The following is a 24,605-nucleotide window of genomic DNA, read 5'->3' on the forward strand; positions in this document are numbered from 1 at the left end:
TTTGCTCTACCAAAAATCCTTTCCCACAGCCTGTCTATGAAGATGGCGTATAGCATTGAAAAGTCAGCCCAGGGGCTACACCCTTAGTGAAGCTGGCTGCCTCTTTTCATGGATCAATTTCTAACACCCAGAAACCACTGTGTCTTTAGCCTCAGTCCTGGATCACTTAGTGGCACGCTCTTATTTGCACATTTATTACTTCTTACTGTAGTCTGAAGCTACCGAGGCACAGGCTGTGGTGTCCTCACGGCACGTGTTTCAAAGTAATAGGCACATGCGGATTACATGAAGAAAGGAGCCTCCACAGTCAGAACCTGTGCCATTTTCTCCTCAGCTGGCCCCTAATGCTCAGCTATAGATGAAGTTTCCTGTTGATGAGCTGGGCCTCAGGAGCCTTGAGTGTCTGACCTGAGAAAGTGCCCTCCATAACAAATACAAGACCGCACTACGATACAGACATGAACTTGACCATAGCAAGCGGAAGTGCAGCGTGGAGATGTCCTCCAGAGTCCTCGCCTGGCTGAGCCAGGGCAGGAGGAGGTTTTAGATTCCTATTTTTAGTCTTGACCTATGCCATGTGGAAACACTAGCTACCCTGAGAAGCATTTGGCCCTCTGACCAAATACTCGGACACACCCTTCAGAGACCCATGCCTCTGCGGGCCAGCAGAGCACTGGACTGTGTCCAAGGCTATAGTATAAGACACGGGGGCAGGAGACAGCTAGCTACCTTCTACCCCTCCACTATAGAGAAACTTCACAAGGCAGCACTAACAGAAGAAGCAGGACTAGCCAACATGCCTAACACTAACAATGCGGGTGGTAAAGGCATTGCTAGGTCCTTATCAGTCATCACCTGTGGTTTTACTTTTACAAGGGACAGAACATTTAACCGAGCTGGGTGTGGTGGTGCATGCCTACAATTCCAGCTTTTGGGAAGCTGAAGCCTGCCTGGGCTATGCAAGGAGACACTGTTTCAAAAACAAACAAGCAAACAACATAGATAAAAGAAGAAAGAGAAGATCATGAGTTGGTCAGCTTTCAGCCCCAACCAGCACAGGACAATTTGCTCTCCTTTCAGACGTAACAATCTTGCTATCTTCTAACACGACCCACAAATTCTAGGTCCTACGAAACAATTATCTAAAGAGTTCAAATAATTTTGTAATATGTGCCAGGTCTAGATAAAATACATGTTTGCTTGTTTCTGTTTGTTACCTCGAACACACAAAAATACGTCTGCCTCTATCCTTTTAGTGCTGGAATTAAAGGTGTGAGCCACCACTGCCTGGCTGATCCATATTATTCTTTATGGTTCTCCACCTTTCTAATGCTGCAACCTTTTAATACAGTCCTTCATGTTGTGGTGATTCACCCAACTGTACAATTATTTTCGCTGCTACTTCATAACTGCAATTTTGTTACTGTTATGAATGGTAATGTAAATATCTGTGTTTTCAGATAGTCTTAAATGACCCCTAAGTAAGGGTCGTTCAACACCACCCCCCTCAAAGGGGTCAAAACCTACAAATTGAGAACCACTGCTTTAGAGACTCATCCTGGCTACTTCTGAGGTATAAAATGATATGTAAGGTAAGAAAACCAAGATCTCAGAAACTCTTAGGAAACACTTTGAATAAGAGGCAAGGAATTTATCCAGAGACCCACAATACAATTATGAGTTTCTTAAGCTCTGTTTTCAGAAAAGCAAAATGATACTTGACTCCTACACTCAAGGAAGATGTATTAATTTGATAGACTAACCAGGGAGAGTCAATTATAGAATAATCTTTTCAAAGATCTTGTGTTTTCAAAAAAAGATTTCCATTATACATATGTGTGAGTGAAGGTGCCCACAAAGGCCAGAGGGTATCCTGAGACCTTCTGGAGCTAGAGTTCCAAGGGGTTCTGTTCTTCCTGGTGTGGTTCTGGGACCCAAACTCTGGCCTCTGCAAGAACAGCTTTTGAACCACCGCGGCATCTCTCTAGCCCAATCAGGAGAATCTTACATCTTCCCTTTCTTACACTTGATTTTGATTTTATTTCTCCCGAATTTTTAATTTTGTATGTATCAGCGTTTCCTTGCATGTATGTATGTGTATCAAGTACATGACCAGAAGAAGGCATCGATCCCTGAAACCAGTTACAGATGGTTGTTAGCTGCCATGTGGGTGCTGGGAATTGAGCTCAGGTCCTCTTGCAAGAGAAAAAAGTGACCCTGACTGCTAAACCATGTCTAGCATTACTTCCCCATATTCTTGTTGAAGACAAAATATCCATCATGTGGAACCTGTGGCTTAGCCTCCCAAGCCTGCACGCGCGCGCACACACACACACACACACATACACACACACACACACACACACACACACACACACACACACACACACACACACACACAGTAAGGAGGACGCTGCACACTTTATAGCAGCATGACCATTTAGTCCAGGCTCGCTGTTGCTTTTTAATTAGTCTCTCAGTTTTGCCAGCAACCAAGCCAAGTTCCTTTCCAGCATAGCATCCTGTCTCCGGGAACAAATCTGGTAAAACTGGGTCTTAGTATTCCACGATCCCTCAGCAAATGTACTTTTTAGCAACTCAGTCACATAAAGTCAAACATCACTATTGCAGGACGTGTATAAAGTGCTGGAAACGGGGCACAGAAGAAGGGCGTGCATCGAGGTTAGTGCAGCTGTGGCACTAATTGGCATCCTCTGGCACTCTGTCTACTGGGATTTAGGATCTGAACTTCCAGGAGTAAAATCGGTAGCAGCTGTATGCATTCTTTTTATTGAAAGAAAACTGTGTCCAGTTGAAAACTACATTTCCCAGCATCTCTTGCATTTAAAAGTGGCCAATGAGGTGTCAAGAACAGAGGTTGTGGAGCTTCTGGGGAAGTTCTGCAGGTCTGTGGCCTTGCTACTTTAAAGAGGCACAACCAAGCTCTGCGTTGCTGCCTGGGGTTGGAGAAAGAAGCTCAGCTCTTCAAACAGTGGTTTGAAGAGGATTGTAGGGAGGATTGTTACCATAGCAGATAAAGTCAGTCTGTAACTAAGATAACTGATCTGCTCAGGATCAAAGCGTACAGAGTCCCTGGCTTAGCACCACGGCCCTGAAGATGGTATTATGGGGATGTCAAGACACAGCAGTGGCCTAGGCAATGTGCCATGATACAGAGGAACAACATCCCATTAGAAAAGTTGGTGCTGGATTGACCTTGGCTTCAGGCTAATGGGACACAACCCAGTTATTACATAGGGGGCCTGCTCTTTAACTTCTGCCTAATGATACTTTGTAAACTTGGAAACACTCATCCTAAATTTTGTTTGATAGATGCAAGGCTGGCTACTGACTGCTTGTTTGTTTGTCTGTTTGTTTGTCTATTGAAATAGAATCTCAGGTATTTCAGGCTTACCTTCTACTCCACTATGTACCCAAGAGAGGGAAGTTTTGAACTCATCCGCCCGCCTCCATCTCCAGAGTGGTGGGATTGCAGGTATACACCACTACACTTGGTTTAATGTGGTGCTTGACCCTGAACCCAGGGCGGTGTGCATGCTAGGCAAGAACTCTACCACTGAGTCACACCCCAAGACTCTGACCTGTTTATTTATGAACATAAAAATGGACCAGATATATTTTTTCACATATATCATTCCATAACTACTGCTACTTCTAGCCTGATTGGCCCTAGTGTGCCAGCATTCTTACCCCCATGTGGGAGCAGCTACATTACCAATTTCTCTGTGTATTCACTGGGGCTCCTTAGAAACACAGGCCTACAAGCACAAGGACGGTGTCTTGGTTACTTTCTGATTGCTTTGAAGAGACACCATGGCCAAGGCAACTCATAAAGAAAGCATTTAATTGGGGCTTTGCTTACAGCTTCAGAGGGTTAGAGACCATGGTAATCATGGGTAGGGGAATGGCATCAGGAAACAGGTGGTCTTGGCACTGGAACAGTAGCAAAGAGCTTCCATCCGTTAGCAGCAAGTTGAAGGAGAGAGAGAAGAAAGAGACTGGTCCTACATGGGATGTTGAAACCTCTAAGCCCTACCTCCAGTGACATAGCTCCTCCAACAAGGCCACACCTCCTAATCCTTCCCAAACAGTTCCACTGGTCAGGAACCACGCATGCAAATATATGAGCTTATGAAGCCATTATTGTTCAGGTTACTGCAGATATTAACATACAACAAAAATGAAAATGGATGGACATTAAATTCCACTACCTCTGTGGAACTTTAAAAATAATGGCTCCCAAAGGGAGTGGCACTATGAGGAGGTGTGGCCTTGCTGGAGTAGGTGTGGTCTTGATGAAGGAAGTGTGTCACTGTGGGAGTGGGTTTTGAGGTCTCTCACGTTCAAGTTATACCCAGTGACACAGTTCACTTTCTGTTGCCTGCAGAACAAGATGTAGAACTATCAGCTCCTTCTCCAGCACCGTGTCTGCCTGCACGCTGCCATGCTTTTCGCCATGACCATAATGGACTAAACCTCTGAAACGGTAAGCCGCTCAAATGAACTGCTTCCCTTTATAGAAGTTGCTGTGGACATGGTTTCTCTTCACAGCAATAGACACTAAGACAAATATTTAGTAAACATATCCAGTAAACTTTCCCATTTAAAGTGTGTTTTAGGGGTGACGGTCAGCAGCATGGTGTGAGTCACACGCTGCCCAACTGTCACCATCTCTGCAAACTCCTCGTCTTCCTTAGCTGGACTCTGTGCCCTTCAACCCAGCTCTCCACTCTCTCCACCGCTAACCACTTTCCTACCGCCTCTGGAGACTGTAACATGGTTCTGAGTGGGGAGTGCAAGCTCGTTTGTGATTGGCTGATCACAGTCAGCAGACAGCCTTAAGCGGCTTCCATGTAGGTGTGCACCAGAGTCTCTCTTCTTACAGTGCAATGGGATGGACTCAGGTATCACACATTCTCTCTCGCACACTCAATCTACTGGGGGAGAAGATTAGAAGAAGAAAGTGATCAATACGAAGGGGACAGAGGACAGAAAGGAGTCATGGGCAAGTGACTATGGCCGAAGTTCTCACATACATACAGCCTACGTTTGCTTCAATCATGCCTACGCTGATGGAGACTAGACTGCTTCACTCTTTGGATTGTCCTGACGCATGATTCTTTCTATTCCTTAATTTTTTTCCCCTTCTAAACTCTTGTCTTTTCTTCTCAAAGTTTTGTTTATTGTTTTTTTGTGTTGTTTGTTTGTTTGGTCAGAACACAGGTTCAAGAAAGGAGTCGTGCAAGGGGAATTCTGAGCACTTCTGAGAAAATGCCAAGAAAACAAGAGTCTTGTGACCAGTTTCTCCAAAAAGACGCAATTGTTCTTGGAAAGTGCTTCCATGCCCTTCCCAGGTGCAGCAAACAGGAGCAAGTTTGCTTTAGATTATTTGTTACAGCTGGCTGCTGTTACTTCTTTATGTGCCTCCATGGAAAAACAAGGTTTTTGCGATATCAGGCTTGTCCACCACGCGAGGCTTACCCTTGTGGCTGGACACTGCTCATGTAACTCTCAACCCTCAAGTTTAACTTGTCTGATGCTCTGCACAGCGTTGGCTCTTGCATGCAAGTTTCGTCTGCCTCACTTTTAGGTGCCACTCTCCCAGGTTCACATGCTGACTAAAGCGGTAAACAGGATTGTTGTTGTAGTTTGTTTGTTTTTCAAAGGCATAGGTGAGAAAGCTTTCTTCAGGACAGGGCCAAGGCCAAGGTTGACACTCTGGGCTAAAGTACTCAGAATTTGATTTTTGAGCGTATTTTACTGAGTAGAACAAATGACCGAAGGATACAGAAAGGAAATTGAGGACAAACCTGCACCCCGGGGAGAGGAGAGAGAATGTCAGGTAGAGGCAGTGGGTGCCAAACCTATGACTCTGGAACCTTCATGATAGGAAGAGAGAACCAACGCCTGCAAGTCTTCCTCTGACCCCCACATGTGTATACACACACACACACACACACACAAACCGACAACAATCACAAAGCAAACCACCACAATAGCAACATCCTCTCTCATGGAGGAAGTGTCCAGAACATTTTCCCACAGTACTGCTACCTAGAACAGGCCGGGCTCGTTGGTCTGTGACGTGACCAACATGACCCAACAATAAAGAACTCTCAAGGCATGGCTCAAGAATATTACGGATGCCAAACGGTCCTTTGAACAATAAACACAATAAAAGAATTTTAAAAAAATCTAAGAATCAGGTTTGTGCTGGTTCAGTGTTGTGTCACAGCCACCCAGTCAGCAACCAAACACATGCTCGGCCTCCAGCTCGTCAGGTCAGAATACCAGGGCAACACTAGAGCTGGTACACTATGCTTGGTGTTTCCTTCTCAGAAATCTAAGATGTCTACTGCCCAAAAATTCCCTAACAAGACGACTAACGGTCCCCTCAGCAGTAACAACCACCCCCTGCCCCTCCACAGGAAACCCTTTAGGCTCTTTTGTGAGGTACAAAGCACATGCAGGCAGTATTTTTCTGGCCAAGAAAATGCGATGTGCATTTTTATAAATTTTGATAAATCAGGACTTTTGTGTGCCTGCGTGTGTGAGTGTATGTGTGTGCATGCATGCGTGCGCGTGTGTGAGTATTTAGGCCAGAGTCTGAAGTTGAATAACTTCCTCAGTTGTTTTTCCACCTTATTTTTTTGAGACGGGGTCTCTCACTGACTCTGCAGCTTGGCTATTAGACTAGATACATTGCCAGCAATCCCCACCGATCCTCTGTCTGTCTCCACAGCTCTGGGACTGTGAGTGCATGCCTCCACGCCTGGCTCTTTACACGGGTGCTGGGATCTGCACTCAGGGACCTAAGCTCATGTAGCAAGCACTTTACCAAGCTGGGACAACTCCTCATTCTCACAAGTCAGAGTTTCCAATTGGACTCTGCTTATGTTTTCAGACTGGCTGAGGAGGATTCCAGCTCCCTTCCCTCCCCATCGTCCAGGAATTGACTGACAAGCACGTATTTATTGAGCATCTACCCCATGAGGTGACTACGTAGCACAAGGCATACGTCTTCCTGGCAATTCTGTCTGCAGTTTTTATGAGGCGGGTCTGAACAATGAGGACATTACAGAATTAGCAAGAGGGGATGCTTGTATAGGGAAAGATAGATGATGCACACTCGGTTCTAAGGCTGTGAGTTACAAGTACCTTTGCGGCTGCGTGAGGTGAGGCTCCCTGGTCCAAAAGCAGAAGGGCCACTTTCTGGTTATCGTAATGCGCTGCTACGTGCAGTGGAGTTAGCCCGCTCTGAAAACACGTGCAGAGACAACAACCAGGGTCAAAGGTGTCTTAGTAGGAGACTGATAGATTCATGAAATGGGGTTAGACCGTATACAACAGACAACGGCATTCCCGTTCAGGTTCCAGTGTACGTGGACCCGGCACTGTTCACGGGGTCCCAAGTATTCTTCCACCTAGTGAGACTTCGCTAGGCTTAGTTACCATCAAAGTGGCTGGGAGGTGGGTGGGGTTATGATATTAGCAAGTGCTGGTCTGTTATTGTGGAGGTGGCCTGCCACAGGGTGGCTGATGACGTCATACCTTCCCAGCAGCATCCGGGGAGGCGCTCTTCTGCAGCAGGAGATTCGCTACTTCAAGCTTTCCATATTTCGCAGCCACGTGGAGAGGAGTGAATCCCTTCTGAGGAAGGAAGCGGGAGAGCATCGTGAATGGAGGTGACACAGGGAGGGGCTTCTTGGGGCTGGTGGCTTATTCCAGCGACAAAGATGGGTTACACAAATGTGTAAAGAGCTGAATAGCAGCAACAATCGAAGACTTCTCAATCTATAGTGACAAACAGACTAAGCCTAACAGGTGTGTCTAACCTGCAGCCTGTGGGGTTAGAGGTGTCTCAAGATAGCTGGGATGGTAGCCTAACACAGTGGTAGACCACGGGGTTGTGTAACGGGATCAGAAGGTTGGACCCTCTGCTGACTGAACCACACTGTTCACTTATTTAGGAATTAGTCAGGTGTATCTGATAAGCCGGATCTGTTAATTTATTCCAGGGCTATTTGGGGGTGTCATGCTGTGGGAAGAAAGGCCTGCACAGGCCCCACTTTAGGCCCATGTTGGTGTGCTTGGGTGTTGTGGAATAATCTTTTTGTATGTTGTGCAGATGTGTCTTTGTCAAGGTGATTTGGTTTAATTAAGAGCTGAATGGCTGGTAGCTTAGCAGGGAGAGGTTAGGCTGGACTTCCAGGCAGAGTGAGAAGAGATGAATCCAGGAGCAAGAGGGAGGACAGAGGACAGAGAGAGAAAGCAGGAGGTGCAAGATGGAAGAGAAGTAAAAAGCCATGAGGCAAAACATAAATTAATATAAATGGGTTACTTTAAGTTATAAGAGCCAGTAAGACAAACCTAAGCTATAGGCTGAGGTTTCATAATTAATAATAAGTCTCTATCATTTTTTGTGGGCTGGCGGCCAAAAGGAAAATCTGCCTATACTTGGGAAACCCCATATTAAGTCTGGACGCTCTGGGGGCTCACATCAGCAGAGAGCATGTCCCTTCCCCCGCTCCCTGCTTCCCCACAAAACATACAATTTCTTTGTGCATTCTCTTGATACACACGATTTCATCGCGTATGCTCCTGCCTCCAGGAGCAGTTCGAAGTGCTTTATTTAGTCTTTGCTCCCCGAGGTGAACTGTGTAATGATACCAACAAGAGTTGGATACTTACAGTCCCTGACTGTTCTCCCATGAGTCCAGACCCTGCAAGGATCTAGACATCAACTAGTCAGTCAACACCCAACATTAGAGACCAACATATACTATCCCACAAGACTATTGCTAACTACATCCAGGGGGCAGCTGGGATGGAGGATGGCCGGGGTGCCCTGTGACCCCCCAACACCCATTATTCTGTTTCCCATTCTAAATGACATCCAGGATCTTGTGATGTGTGACTTGACTCTCTGAAAGAGCCCAAGAAATCACGGGAGATGAAGTTTGGGACCGTCACTGTTTATTCAGGTGCTTTTCTTCTATAAGTATTTATAATCATTGTTGTATTAATTATACACTAGTCCTTCTTATCCACAGACAGCAAGGAGATTTCAGCACCTGTCACTCTTCTCAGGACATGTCATAGGCCAGTTTGTCTAGGTGTGACACTTTGTTATGTCCACGCAGTTCTCATAAAAAATCAAATATAGAAACAAGCAAACCACTTTGCATTCTCTGTGCAGCTATAGCCACGGGAGAATATTACTTGATGACACCAAGATGTCAAACCGTAAATCAAACAGCTATAACAAAAGGAGAGGCAACAACAAACAAGAACAAGAGAAACCTCTCCCTATTTGAAGGTTGTATAGAAGCCCGGCTGTGGTGGCACACACCTTTAATCCCAGCATTTGGGAGGCAGAGGCAGGTGGATCTCTGAGTTTAAGGCCAACCTGGTCTACAGAGCAAGTTTCAGGACAGCCAGGGCTACACAGAGAAATCCTGTCTTAAAAACAAAACAAACAAACAAACAAAAAACACAAAAAAATCCAACAAACAAAAAACAAAACAAAACAAAAGAAAAGAAAAGATATCTGTATAAAAGTACCAATAGACTAAGTGTGTAGTGTTTTTGATCTCAGCAAAGGAAATCAGCAGGTGTGTTCCAAATTGCCATTGGAACCTCTCAAGTAATTTGCAAAACAAAACAAAAATATCCCCTCTGATCCTAGATGTCATTAAGGTATCCTTAGAAGATAATATATCGAGAAACAACAAAGAAACAAACAAACAAAAAACCCCAAAATTCCTCAAACCTGAAAAACTACTTCCTGCTGAGCAAGGCTTCCCTGGCCACATCCATGACTAGCCTAGGGGTCCCACTGTAGACCCAGAACCACAGCTTCTTAACCCATCACTGGGCGGGAGACTCCAAGAAGGGTGTGCTTCGGGAGCCAAGTCCTCATACCTTTGTTGTGATGGATAAGGATGCTCCGTGGTCCAGAAGGAACGCAGCGACGTCCTCATGCCCCTCTCGGGCCGAAAGGTGAAGCGGGGTGTACCCAGAGGTGGTTGCAGCATTGGGCGACGCTCCTTGCTGCAACAGTTGCTGCACTATATCCGCCTTCCCCAGTCGGGCTGAGATGTGGAGCGGGGTCTGGTCATCCTAAACGCCAGGCGGAAACACAAGGTCAGTGAGCCTGCGCGGCAATGGCGTCATATGACAAATGCAGGGGACGTTAGCTGCCCCGTGTCTGAGGAACACACGACTCTAATTCAGTGCAAAAGGTAACCCTTGTTTCTCTTTTTCTATGAGGTTTGGAAACGCGAGGCCCTTGACCTTTGAGTACGAGAGCATGAAAGACAGTTCTACCTGGGTATCACTTCTTTACCCTGCCGTGGAGCATCGGTTTCAATCTACAATGACTCTTTTTTTTGGGGGGGGGGGGAGTAAAGAAGGGATGAGAACAAATCTGAATAAAACTCACACGCCTGTGAGTTATAGTTACTTGTGCAAACCACATATTTTAGTGCTCTATTACCTTATTGCTGCCACCATTTCCCCACAGTCAAAAGCTAAGAAAGGCAAAATAGGGTCATGCAGGGGTGGTACTTTGCGGGTTTATCAAACCAAGCATTCTAGCAGCAAAGGCGACATCTGCCTACAACAAAGGGCTAACTTATTGTAGTTCATCCAAAGGCACAAAGCCTGCATGGACTGAGTCCTGCACCCAAGGGGCTTGAGACAAGTGGGAGAGCCACCTAGTCCTAACCTGTCCAGATAGGTACCCCCAAATCGCCCATGTCATTTCCCCGAAAGAAATGCCCACTGAAACATAGCATTTCTTCAGACCCCTCTGGCAGGAGAGGCAGAGGAAAGGGAAGAACCAAATACGGGTCCTTCTTTGCGTGGAGAGCAATGGCAGAGAGACTATACAGCCAGTAGGATGCATAGGGGTCGCTGTGGACTGACCGTGAGGTGTCCTCTCCAGACTCATGGGTTTGAGCACTTGCTCCTTGACTGGAGGCACTATATGGGAAGCCTGTGAGACCTTCAGGAGTTAGAACCTCACTGGGGGGAAGTGGGTCTCTGAGTTTGGGCCCTGAGGTTAGATAGCCTAGCCCCATTCCTCTTCCTGGACTGCAGATGCTTGATCAGCTGGCCTCCAGCTGCGACACTGTGTCTTTCCCATCAATGAGAAATGACTCTCTTTGAACCCTAAGTCACAATAAACTACTGCTCCCTTCAAGTGCTTCTTTTCAAATATTTAAATACAGCAATGAGGAAAGTAACTCACACAAGCAACAAGAGGGGGCACCAGAATGCCACGGCAAGCAGGAGAAATCCCGAGGACAGAAAAACCAAAGGAAAAGTTCACAGCCCTCGGCCACGGCTACCTCAACAACAGAACCTTGCTGTCATCTATCTCTCAGGCTCTGTTTGGAGCATCCCACCTGTATGATCTCAGACACCTTTACAGAAGTCGCTATCCTATGGTTTGTGTGAGAACTCTTGACTGTGGGTCACATCCCCATTTGGCGTTTTTAACTCAACCAGGGGCCACGGACCCATGGTAACCAAAAATTAGTTCAAGAACCACACACACATATATGAAGGGTTTCTGTCAGCACTTGCCCAGTTCCCTTTAGAACTTCATTGCATCTTTGATTCTGAAGATGAAACATGAGCGCTTGGCACCGTACATGCGGCCCCGCCATGCAACACCAGCAAACCCTGCTTAAATACCCTGGCTCAGTTTCCACACTATTGCGCAATACGAACCGCCATGTTTTAAACTGCAGGTGCTCTAGCAGAAACGACATGGTTCAATCACTGAATGCAAAGACGTTTACCATTTTCCCACTGACATTCCCAAGCATGTACAAATCATATGAACATGTCTACAGATTGGAATGGAACAGCATGTTGATTTTAAAATTACTGTTTCAGCTGCTGACCTGAGCTTCACAGACAATCATTCAATGAATTTTTGGCTCAACTGGGACAGGATTTCTAACAATTTCTGAACTGGTCCTCAACATTTTATAGCATGTTTTTATGCAAGGCAGTGGTCTCAAGCACTGACAGTTATGAAATCAAAGCCTGGATGAGCTCTGAAAAACTTTGAAGATGTTCTGCATCCTGAAGTTCCAACGATCCAGCCAAGATTTAATTCTTTACAAAAAAAATAAACTAGCACATCCATTGTTAAGCATGCAGAATCGCTGTCAACTTTAATAAATGCGGAGGCTCAGTGGGTGTCACAGAGTCGATATAAAGTATGTTTATGATCTATTGCTAATAAAGACTGGATTTGTGTTGTGTCCTGATTTATATACCTATATATCTGGGATGACAAGAGGCAACATTTAAAAAGTTCTATTCTAGATAAGGAGATGGCAGCACAGAGACATCAATTAATTTGCCCAGTGGAACTCAGTGGCTCAATGGTGGAACAAGATTCAACTTCAGGCAGTCAGCTGAGATCAGTCTTAGCCATCCTACATTTAAAGTATAAATGTCATCTGCAATAACAACTAGGTGCTGTTTCTAACCAACATGCACGAAGATGAGGGCTCATACTATCAGTGATAAGATACTGCCTCTCTGGTCATTTCATTTTACTAAGTTGGAAGCATCTTCTAGACCAGAAGCATCTTCTGTAAGCTATACTTCAGCTGCCACTGATGGAAAATCAAAAAGTTAAAGAGATTATTCATCCGGGGGTGGTAGTTCAGCCTCCCAAATGTTTGGACTTCCGGTGTGAGCCAGGCTTTCACAGCCCTCATCTACATCTGGGGCATGATGCTCTTATATTTTATAGAAGGGAAGGAAAACCACATCCTTTTTCCTCTTGAGGCTGTGCCAGCCAACACAGAAGTCAACCTGAAAGGTGAGTTTGTGTTTACAAGCTGGGATTGTTCTAGAAACTTCCTCCCTAAGGTCATCTCAGCGTGAAGAGCTCTGGACCTGCCTAGATCTGGTTCCTAACCTGTAAGGGGCTTGTGATGCACCCAGGGCAGTTCCTTATTTTACATAGCTGTGCTACACAGGTGACTGGCCATGACGGTAGATTATTTTTATATGATTATTGGGTGGAGCCCTTCCTCACTGGAAGTTTGTATTATTAAGACCTGTTTCGGAGAGATAGTAAACATTCAGCTAAAAAGGTTTGCTGAGCCCTAGGCTTCCGCCTCAGTTTCAATTTTAAAGTCCCCCGTCTTGCCCTTACCTTAGCTTTTGCTTCTACCTGAGCACCGTCTTGTACCAGGTACCGCACCACTTCCGCTTGGCCTGACCGAGCTGCCATATGCAATGCTGTTTCTCCTCTCTGGGGAACACAAGCCAAAGTCAATTAATGGTGACTCTCAAAATCAATGCTTTGTCCGCATGAAGTTATAGTGACTTTGTTTATTACACAAAGAATTGCCCGGAGCACTTCCTTGCTGGAAATATAGGGAAACAAACACGTAAATACTTTCCCAGGATGCTGTGCCAGGGTGTCAAGGATGTGGATGCAACCTCGAGGGGCCCAGCTGCTGATGCTCTCAGAAGCACAGCTCAGAGGTCTACAGCGAGGCATCTTCAGGGTTGACAAGGTGCCGATGCTCCCAGGGTGGAGAGGAGACACAGATGATGAAGCAGGGCAGGTGAGCAAGTTGAAGGGGAGAGATGCCTGCCTACCTAACCTGCCCTCACAGTCTAATTGTGCTGGATGCCAGTCTTACCATGGCACACCTATTTTCAAAGAACTGACAGTCTGGATATCAGTTTCAATTGATCAGTTCTTAAATACTATCTCTCAGAATTACATAAACACTACACAGGGGCACCAAAACCGCACTGAGGGTCAGATGTGGCCTGCCCCCAGTGACCTAAATACATAGAAATCACATTTATAGGTACCATCATAAGGGGCATTGTCCCACCCCTATCCTACCCTCTTGTTCAATAATCTCTGACTTTGATTATTCATTCAACAAAAATGACAACCTGACAGAGAGCATACCCTGGCATAGAAATAATAATAAAAACCAAATACAGTGGCTTGCACAAGCAAAACCCACACTGAAGTGACTTGGATAAAATAAGCTTTGCCCCACAGGCCATCTACCTGCATGGACAGACAGGAAGGTGGCCTTGCAGGAGACAAGACATGGGCTTACTGGAAAGGAGTGGAGGATGTTGATTGCTTTGTTACATGTTATTCTTTACAGAGGACAATAACATCTGGATTTAACCCTATGCAGGCACACGTGTAAAGCTTCAGGGCAGTTTTATGCTTGTGGTCCATTGTGCTAAGAGGATGATGTTAAACTTGAGAGTCTGTAAAACAATGTCGGAGGATACAGCATGCTCGGGGTGAGCAGTTGCTGCTCAGGGAATTACTCTACATCATCTCATGGGTTTAATGGTGATGGTTAGTGTGGAGAAACCATTGCCTGGTACTTGGTTAAGGCAGACTTCCACAGGCTTGCTATGACATGGTAGAACCCCTCTTAAAGCAGATGACCTTGAAGTTGTGTGAAATTGCTTCTTCACATGTATGACGACACTGTGTGAACACACACCCTCACCGTGCAGTACTTTGATGGATTCTCTCAGAGAATCCGACAGCACTGTTTCTACTCTAGTATCCAGCAGTAAAGTCCTTGCAATGTCAATGAACACATTTCTTAAATCTTAACAGTTTTTAGCCAAATGGATACCGACAGGATCTTGCCTTCAAAGCAAAGAAAACCAAAGATGTTCTCAAACTCTGTATCTGAAGTAGTAAAATTAAATGATAATGAACTTACTTATAGTGAATATGTAAGGCCACCAAAGCCACTCTTTTCAGTGTCTTAAAAACTCAACTGAACTTCATTGTTAAGGGTACTTACCACATTGGTGGTGTTTGGGGAGGCTCCATGATGCATTAGCTGTGACACGATATTCACATGTCCCATGAAGGCAGCAACATGGATTGGGGTAAGGCCCGACTAAAGGGGAAGGAAGACAATGTTGATGGTTGGCTTATCATGCAAGGGGCTTCATTATGCGCTTGCCTGCCTGACTGCCTGCTTCCCTCCCTCTACCCATCCATCCATCCATCCATCCATCCATCCATCCATCCATCCATCCATCTGTACATCCATCTGTCCATCTATCCATTCAACCATCCACTTATTCACTCCACCTATCCATTCATTTATTCATCCTCTCACCCATAATCCACACTTCTATCTTAATCAGCTCAGGGGTCAAATGAGAAGACATCAAGATTATTCACCATTGCGTCATAGATTTTATGAGGTAAATATAACCTCAGCATAACTGTCCCTAAAGTAAAATCTGTGATTATGAAAGACTTACCATCATATCTATTAAAGAAAGAAACATTTATTTTATCTTTTGATAGAAATTTAAGGAAAAAGTTGGGAGAAAGATAAAGTTTATTCTTTTCTTACTATGGAAACTTTCTTGCCCATATGTGTGTTTGCATGTGGGGCATGGCAATAACATACATATTAGTAAAACATTGGCTACTAATTCAAATAGTATTCTGGACTTGGAGTTCCCATAAACTCTGAATAAATGAAACTTATGATGCAAACCATCCCTCTAACAAAGAGAAAAATCAACATTAGGCATGCCAGTCATTTAACAAATAAGCATTGTAAATGAATAAAATGTTTTAAGGCACATCAAGAATAATAGTATGTTTGCTTCAAAGCCTATGTACATATTTATACCTTCTACCCAGACACTATGTCAGTGTAAAGCAGAACTGATTGATTCTAGGGTGTTTTATTTTGACTATATCCATGGAAGAGAGGTATAAATAGAGTAGTCAAAAAAGAGAATTAAAGTCTCAAGATAAGAATCTTGAAATTGACGGAGTTCAATTTTTGTGTGCTACTCATATAACTTTGCTCCATTTTTAATTTTCAGAATTTAATTAGCTTAGAACATGAACCTGATAAGAATAATATGAATAGAAGACTTGGCCTTTATTTTTAAAGAGAAAGTATCATTAATCTCTATAGATATTTGAGATATGTCAAAAAATATATGACAGGACTTGTTCTAAAGCTCAGTGGTAGAGTATTGCCTAGCATGGATAAGGCTGTGGGGTCAACGCTCTCTCTCTCTCTCTCTCTACACACACACACACACACACACACACACACACACACACACACACACTATACATACAATAGTACACTAATATATGCATACAATATATATATATATATGTATACATACATGTACATACAAAAGTACATGATGAAAGAAGATAAAGTCTATCTGCTCAGCCTCCAATAGTGAAGACTGAAGAAGAGCAGAACAGGAGAGTTTTTGTTATAGTTTGGCGCCCTTTTCCAGGAACACAGGAGTTAGGTGTCAGGGAACTACCCTCTCAAGTTCTCAGGGAGCTGGAGTCCGGTAGGGGCTTCTCATCACAGGCCAGCATCTCCAGACACTAACACAGCTTCAATCTAACATTTGTCTCAGGGTCAATCCTGGCTTCTAAAGGGCTTCCCTGCACTAGATGCACTGTTCTATACAAAAATACACCAGAATACACAAGTCTCATAAAAGGGCAGATTTGCACCATTTTTCTTAACCATTGTGTGTTGAGAATTTAAAAGTGTTTCGAGGCAAGGCAAAAATGCCGCATACAAGCAGCAGTTACAGGAGGTTTGTGTCCAGTATCAAGCATGCAACAGGACTTTCTGAACTGTGGGCTTGTGCCCACAGAAGGTTTGGGCTGAAGGCTCTGGAGCCATGGGAGCCACGGGGTCATAGATAAGACAACTGGATAAGAGCATTGACAGAAACCGTCCCACAAAGACACCCAGGACTAGGTTGGCAGCAAGGGCAGATTTCTGGGGGAAGGTGACCCAGATATTCAGGGTCAGCCTTACAGATCACACGCCTGCTCTAGGAGAAGAGCCAAGGCTAGGATTTGCAGAGCCCCTTCGAGTTGGGAAGACAGAGGTGGAATGGGGTGAAACAGGTCTGGAGAGGGGAACACAGGCCATGTGGAGAGCCAGGGCCGACTCTCAAGGATGGAATCTTGGTGGATTTGGGGGACAGACACAGGGCTTCTCTGCCCCTAACTACAGCACCCCCACACTTCATGCACTGTCAAACCTCCACACACCACGGTCCTTCTTACTCTCTCAGAGCACGGGAACAGGTTCCGCAGCCTAGGCACAATGACATTTTCAGCCAGAAAGCTTCAGCCAAGGGTCAATAATTGGTGGCTCAGCCAACCTTTCCCCAAGAGATGACAATGAAATGCCCCTTTACGAGACAAACTGGCCTCCATGAGAGAAATAGTGCATGCAAGATTTATACCAGGTCACCTTTGCACAGTGGAGCCTGCACTTTGATGGTGTGTTCTGAACTATATTTCTGTCCTGGGGTACACATATCAACTAACCCACGCACTCACACCCATGTCTGCTCCCTCCTAAATCTTGAGAACCCTTTTAGAGAAGGGTGAAGGATGCTGGTTGTGATGATAACAAGCAAAACTAGCTGCTTCCCTGGGGGGAACCCCCATGGTTGAGGCTATACTCTCTTCTTCCCTGGACCCTGAAAGCACTCTCCTCTCACCTCGGTTACGGCTTGTATGGATGCACCGTGCTTCAAAAGGAGTTCCATTACTCGGATGCGGTTCTTTTTGCAGGCGATATGGAGAGGGGTGAAGCCGTTCTGTAAAGGGACAAACACATACATCTGCTTAACCCCGTTCCATGGGAGTCAGTTCCGCTGTGGGCAACAAAAGGTGTCTAGGAGAACGAGATGCCCTGCAGACTTCCAAACCACAAGAGGTTAGACACATGGTGGCTCTTCTTTCCTGGAAGGAACAAGAGTCTGAACTGGTTCCTTGTAAGGTTCCCAGGTAGTCATAAGCAAGATGTATAAGTTGGCTGTAAGTTCCTGATAAAGAAAGCAAAACGTTCACACACATCCTTATTTCGGAGTTCACTGTTTCAAATAATTTTTTTAAAAAATATAATTTTGATTTTTGACTCCGAGTCTCATGATATAGGCCAGGTTGAACCCAGACACGTGTCTTCCGATTGTTTCCTTTTTTTAGTTATTATTTTATATGTATGGTGCTACATGTAAATCTGTGCATCAGGTGCGTGCAATGCCTTGGAGGTCAGATTCCCCTAGAACTGGAGCTACTAACAATTCTAAGCTGCCATGGGGTACTAGGAGTCGAACCTGAGTCCTCTGGAAGAGCAGCTGAAGTTCTTAACCACCGAACCATCTCTCCAGCCCTCTTACTTTCCCCTTCAAATTGTTGGGACTACAGCTACGTGCCATCACACTAGCTAATGTGCTTTTCCTTTTTCCTTACTATTTTTTTTTTGGTGGTAGTAGGGGGTGGTCTTTAAATGCTTGTGCCAGCACTGACTTGCCTGACGTCACTCTAGCCAGTGATTTCTTCATATTAAACTTGCCTGACTTACAATGTCTCAAGTGCCCACCCTCTTCCTGCCTCTGGGCAACTCTGTACAGGATCACAAGCCTTACAAAACCACTGCTGTCCAGATCTGTAAACTTAGACCATCAAAATCACATATGCCGGTGGGATGGATCTGTCTTGTAGGGAGACATTAGTGTCCTGCCTCTAACCTGGATCCCCAAACATTACATCTCGAGTTGAGCCTCCTGAGACTCGGTAGCTAGGGACCAGAGTAGTTCACTGAGCACTTCTCATTCCTCTATGCATGGAGCTATGGAGCTAATGTTCCCTTCTGCCTCACTACAAACATAAAAGCAGCTGGGAAAAACATGGGCACAAGGATCACAAAAGGTGGTTTGCAAAGCCAACCTTTTGTTTGCACAGCCAACCTTCGCCAGTGCCTGTTCTGACTTGTCCCCGACTTGTGTGGCAGGACATTGTTCTTTTCGAGTGCTAGAGAGTTTCATTTCTTCCATAGTTTTTAAGGCAGTTTTAAGACTCAAGCGCACAAGGCTGGTCTGTGGTGAGGTATGCCTTTAATCCCAGCACTCAAGAGTCTGAGGTAGGGGAAACACTCTGAGTTTGAAACCAGCCTGGTCTACAGAGTAAGCTGCAGGACATGCAGGACAGGCAGGGCTACAAAGAGAGACCCTGTCTTGAAAAACCAAAACCCAAACCAAACAAAAAAAAAACCAAACAAACAAACAAAAAAAAAAAACTTGAGCACAAGCTTACTCTAAAGACACTAGATAACTCATTTGCTTGAATGTTTAAACTTATAAAAGAATTGGCTTTTAAACAAATTACCCACCAGACTGTTTTGCCCAAAAGCTGAGACTGGGCAGCCCACTTCAGCTGTTAGTAGGGAAGTGTACCATACTAAGGTCTTGGGGCAAAGTCAAAGAGCTGAGGGCAAAGTCACAGCGGGTGCCACAAAGGAGGCTGCTGGGACCATTACTTTGGCCATAGTTCATTCCAGGGTAAGTATCTACAATGCCCCTCTGCTGGGAAAACTTTAGTCATAGGAAAAAGAGAGTTAAGCACACGCCCTGCTTTAAGGTCCTTTTTTTTTCTCATATGGAAAAATGAATGAGTCACGGTCACTCATCGCTCCCCTCCCTTCTCAGAATGCAGAGGCTTTTGACACACTGGGCAGGTCAAACAGCGCCTGAAACACTTTTTGGTGGAAGCTGTTGAGATTGCAATGACAAAGGAGCGGCCTGCCACGGCGGGCAGAATTCCAATCCCCTCCCCCAACCCTGAGTTTCAGGCACCTGAACTCGGAGGCCAGAGTCTAGATAGCTCTGAAGGACAGTGCAGCCATGGAGGAGGGAAGCAGATACCTGCCTGGAAGAGTTGGTTGGATGCAGCCTATACCGCAAGATCCCTAGTAAATGAATGGTTTCTCTAAAGCTGGGCATTTTCATCCTTTCCCTGAGCCAAGTGCTTATTCTGAATGAAATATAAACACCTTACTAAGGAATATTTATTTTAACCCTAACAAACCTCGTCTTATCGAGAAAAACCGAAGGTTAACGTCATTTCAGCTCACAAATTCTTCGACAAATATTATTATTGTTTTTAAGACAGGCTTTTACTGTGTAGCTCTGGGTGGCCTGGAACTTGTTTTATAGACCTAGCTGGCCTCGAACTCAGATCTCTCCTGCTATTATGCTCAACTGCGTTTTAAAAATTATATATACAGGGGGCTGGAGAGATGGCTCAGTGGTTAAGAGCATTGCCTGCTCTTCCAAAGGTCCTGAGTTCAATTCCCAGCAACCACATGGTGGCTCACAACCATCTGTAAAGAGGTCTGGCGCCCTCTTCTGGCCTTCAGGCATACAGACAGAATATTGTATACATAATAAATAAACAAACAAACAAATAAATACTTAAAAAAAATTATATATACATATATGTATATACATATACATACTTGTATAAACATCCACACATATGTGTGTATATATACATATATAATTTTTTTTATGAAACAAAGACTCACTTTTTAAATTAGGCTGGTTTTGAACTCATGGTAATCCTCCTGCCTCCACTTTACAAGTGCTGGGATAAGAGGTTCAAGTTGCCAAGCCTCGTTGGTTTCACGACTAAACGTGCCAGAAAACCAACAACAAAACCACTCAAATGTCTACCCCAGGGAATAGTAACATTACCACCAGGAGGTGGATGAAGCCGGTCACGTGGGTCTTTTTGTAACCCTGTCTTGTAAGGCCTTCACTCAAGGAAGAGGAGCACGAGACCTTGACGGGTGTCAGCTTTGTTCCCAGCAGCACAGGAGGCTTTGTCCACACCCAAGGACGCTTGCGAAGACTAACAAAGGACTCAGATTTAATGGACTTTCTGTCTTTATCTCCGAAAGAGTGATCCCCCCCCACACACACATGCAAGGCGCCTTGTGCGTCAGCGAGACACTGGACGGCAGGACGGACAGCAGGACGACTCACCAGGGCTTTGGCATTAGGGTTAGCTTTCTTATCCAAAAGAACCTTGGCAACTTTGTAATGGCCGCAGTGGGCCGCCACGTGGAGCGCAGTCAGGTAGTCGTTGGTGACATCGTCCACGGGCACGTTGTGCTGCAGGAGGAGCTGGACGCAGTTTAAGTGGTCTCCTTGTGTGGCCATGTGCAAGGGAGACAGTCCGTTCTGGAACACAGAAGGAAAAGAGGACTCACGGTTTTGCCTTTTTTAGCGCAAAGGAGCCAGATACAGGGCAAACACGGAAGGCGTTAAAAACTCTAACTCTTTGTTTGGAAATACCTTATGTTTTTAAAAGGTGTTGACGATTGTTTTGGGTGGCACCTGTTTTGAAAATTTTCCCTTTTTCTCATCCACAGAAAAACAAACCATCAAGGGTAATTTCTTTCCCCACTTTAAAACTCATATGGGTTGCACCAGAGCCCAGAAACTCACTGCATTCTTAGCAGGATTTCTTATCTTTTGAAACTACAAATAAATAAATAAATACAAACTATCAATCAAAGGAAGAACTAATTAGCATCCATTGGTCTATTACTGGTTTAACCCTTGTAGATGGCTAGGCAAGGCCAGCTCATTATTTTATCTCCTGGGGCAGCAGTGGAAACTTTCATCCATTTCTAGAAATCTGGTGCCCCCTTGTGTCAAAAGGACCATCCGCCCAGTTATGTGACCTCATCTTAAATCAACTTAGCCTTCTTTGTCACATGCTGGGCAAAACCGCTGAAGATTTATTTCAAGATCTCAGAGAAGATATGGATAGAGGAGGCCTTAGGTTCAAGCCACGGAACCAAAGGCGAAAATGTCTGGAGTGACATTTACTCTGCAGTGGACGTTTTTCCAAACAGAGTGAAGCAAGGCAGGTCAATGTCAGTCTTCTCAAACTTCAGTTGAGTAGGATAGCAAAGTGGGCGAGCCTGGGGGATTTTCAGCAGGCTCATTTCCCACGGGGAGGTCTACAATTACTAATAATATATTTTAGAACACTAAATAAGCCAAACCCTTTTCTTTCTAATAACAGCAAAGTATTTTTTTTTTTTTTAAGAAGCCATCAGTAGCTTTTAAAGACCTGGTAGGCATGCCTACGGAACCAGGTGCATCTGAATTCTCCGAGGCCAGTTATTAACTCTGCATGCATTGAGCATGAGATGGAAAACTCCAAGACAAAGCAATGAGAAATCCCTTAGCCATCCCCACACTACCGCTGATGGGCATATATTTCCTGTATTTGTGCTCCTTCAAGGCAAGAAATTTATGACAGTATTTTCCCAAACTGCCTAGCAGAGAGTGCTGCCGATGAGACAAAGATAAAAGCTCAGTAAATATTAACATGAATTTAAAGACTTGGGCCACCACTGGGGAACTGGGATGTTCCAGCCTAAAGTATTCCCCTCCCGCATGACACTGGAGGTGTCTCCAAGGGCTGGGACATTTCCCATCTGACACCACCACCCACAGGCATCTGTGCTCTCTCGCTTCTGCCAAATCCTCCTTTATGTTTTCATGTAGTCTTCGAGGGAGGATTGAGTAAACAAATCTGAGAGACCACATGACTTACTGGAGACTCTAAGTGGGAAGCAGTGTCGGAAACAGAAAGAGGGTTCTATCCCAGTGAGATTTAAGCACTAACTTAATATACCTAGAGTCGCCTGCGCAGGAAGTCTCAATGTAGGAATGCCCAAATCAGATCAGCCTGCGGGCATGTCTATAGGGGTTTGTAATGATTGGCAACCGATGTAGGAAGGTCCAGCCCAGGCAGCAAGTACCTGCAGCACCGGAGAGGGTCTTTGGAAACAGTGTAAGGAGCGTCAATGGGAAAGGAACCCTGCTCAGGTGACACCAACTTAATTAAAGATATGGTGAGCACAGGTAGAATAGGCAGTCAAAAAAATTTATTTGGTGAGTCAGGAAGATGGCACAGTTGTCAAAATGCTTGTTGTATAACATTGAGGACCTGAGTTCGATTCCCTGGAACGCACATAGAAAGCCAGCTATGGCAGTATGTGCTTGTTACCATAGTGATAGGACTGACAAGTGGCTCCCTGGAGCTTGCTGGCTAGCCTAGCCTCAGGGATGAGCTTTGGCTCCTTGAGAGATTCTGAGCAGGGACACACCTGCACATGAACATGCTGACCATGTCTTTAGAGAGCCGTCAGCCCTCTAAAACAACAAAGCTCTCAGTTCACCCCAGATCCCAAAGCCAAGGGTGTGTAGGTTCCTTGCTATGACCAATTTCAATTTCAAGTTTCTCTTGTGATTGCAAAACCTGGAAACAGGAAGCGAGACACTCACTTGGCTTTGCGAGCTGACAGGAGGGTTCCAGTGGACTGCTGGGAATGAAAAGGGCAGGGCAGGCTTACCCGCCAAATCCCACACAGTCGGGGGATGGAAAACAGAATTTTAACGTTTTTAATGTGCAGGGAACTGAGGGCCCAGCACACGACAGGCAAATGCTCTACCATTCAGCTGAACCCCCTGCCTCAGCCTATGAACTCTGAAGAAATCAACTGGGGGTGGGGTGTAGAAAAAGACTCAGAACCCAGCCAGAAAGTAGATCTTTTTGTCCATTTAAAGCAGCAGTCAGCTGAGCTCTGAAAGTACCATTGTGTAATATTAAGAAGCAAAACAAACTAAAAATAACAAACGAAAAAAGGCTTTACTATAAAACACATTATACAGAAAAGCTTCATAAACCTAACTTATTTTGTATGCATGCATGTGTTTGCATGTGTAGGCATCCACATGTGTGTAGATGTGCATGCGCTCATGCCTGCATGCAGATGCCCCAGGCCAACAGCGGACCATCTGTCTGCCTTCATCACCTTCCACTTTGCTTATTGAGAGAGGGTCTATTGCTGAACCCACTTCTTACCAGTTCTGGCTAGTCTGGTTAGCAAGCTTGCAGGGAGATTTTGCTGTCTCTGCCTCCTGAACTCTGGGATTGCAGGTGGCCACCACACCTGTCTGGTCTTTATAACTTTCACATGGGTGCTGGTGACCTGAAGGATACATAGCTCTCATGATGGCAGAGCGAGCCTTTGTCTTCTCAGCCATTTCCCCAGTCCCCAAACTTATTTGGAGCTCCTCCAGAGATCTGACGAACTTACGTTCCATTTAAGTGGTTATGGGTGTCAATGTTTCCTCTCATTCCAAAGGCTCAGATAAAAACAGCGAAGGGAAGCAGACCCAAGCACGGTACCATGTTCAGAAACCAAAGACCTCACCTTGGTTTTTGAAAGGATGGGTGCGGCTCTGTCAAGCAACATCTCTACCACCTGCTCATGGCCACTTCTTGCCCCACAGTGCAGCGGTGTCAGACCATCCTGTGGAACAAAGGCGACACTGTAAGTTGGTGACGTTATGTCTCAGAGATGCAGCATATTCTCGAAGACCCGTTATGATATAAGCCTTCTAGGAAGCTGTGGGCCAGGGGTATCAAAGGTTGGCTCCTGGATTCCATACACTAATTTTTTATTTTAAAACTGAGAACTATGTTTTTGTAAATTTAAGCGCCAGAGATGGGGCTGGTCCCACCTCCCTGTGGCAGCAATGACAAGCGTGAGTCCTGTGTTCTTTGTGGGTTCTGGGGGTTGGAAGCGGGTCCCCGTATTTGCACGGCAGTCACTCTGCCAACTGAGCTATCTCCTCAGACCTAAATATTT

General features: G+C 45.1%; 1 protein-coding gene across 28 annotated transcripts in view; it reads right to left on the bottom strand.

Moving 5' to 3' along the window:
* The window catches only part of Ank3 (ankyrin 3), a 431,439-nt gene that overhangs the window by 123,548 nt on the left and 283,286 nt on the right, over positions 1-24,605 (bottom strand). For 25 of the 28 annotated variants that reach the window (XM_075980047.1, XM_075980046.1, XM_075980043.1 and 22 more), the window contains 8 exons: positions 24,168-24,266; positions 20,914-21,111; positions 17,587-17,685; positions 14,862-14,960; positions 13,211-13,309; positions 9,946-10,143; positions 7,573-7,671; positions 7,180-7,278 (listed from right to left, as the gene is read on the bottom strand). In XM_075980047.1, coding sequence (XP_075836162.1) covers positions 7,180-7,278; positions 7,573-7,671; positions 9,946-10,143; positions 13,211-13,309; positions 14,862-14,960; positions 17,587-17,685; positions 20,914-21,111; positions 24,168-24,266 — 990 coding nt within the window. The remainder of the gene's footprint in view (positions 1-7,179; positions 7,279-7,572; positions 7,672-9,945; positions 10,144-13,210; positions 13,310-14,861; positions 14,961-17,586; positions 17,686-20,913; positions 21,112-24,167; positions 24,267-24,605) is intronic. The other 3 variants (XM_075980036.1, XM_075980032.1, XM_075980035.1) reach the window with 1 other exon arrangement.

This window comes from Microtus pennsylvanicus, chromosome 7 (assembly GCF_037038515.1).
Source record: "Microtus pennsylvanicus isolate mMicPen1 chromosome 7, mMicPen1.hap1, whole genome shotgun sequence".
NCBI lineage: Eukaryota > Metazoa > Chordata > Mammalia > Rodentia > Cricetidae > Microtus > Microtus pennsylvanicus.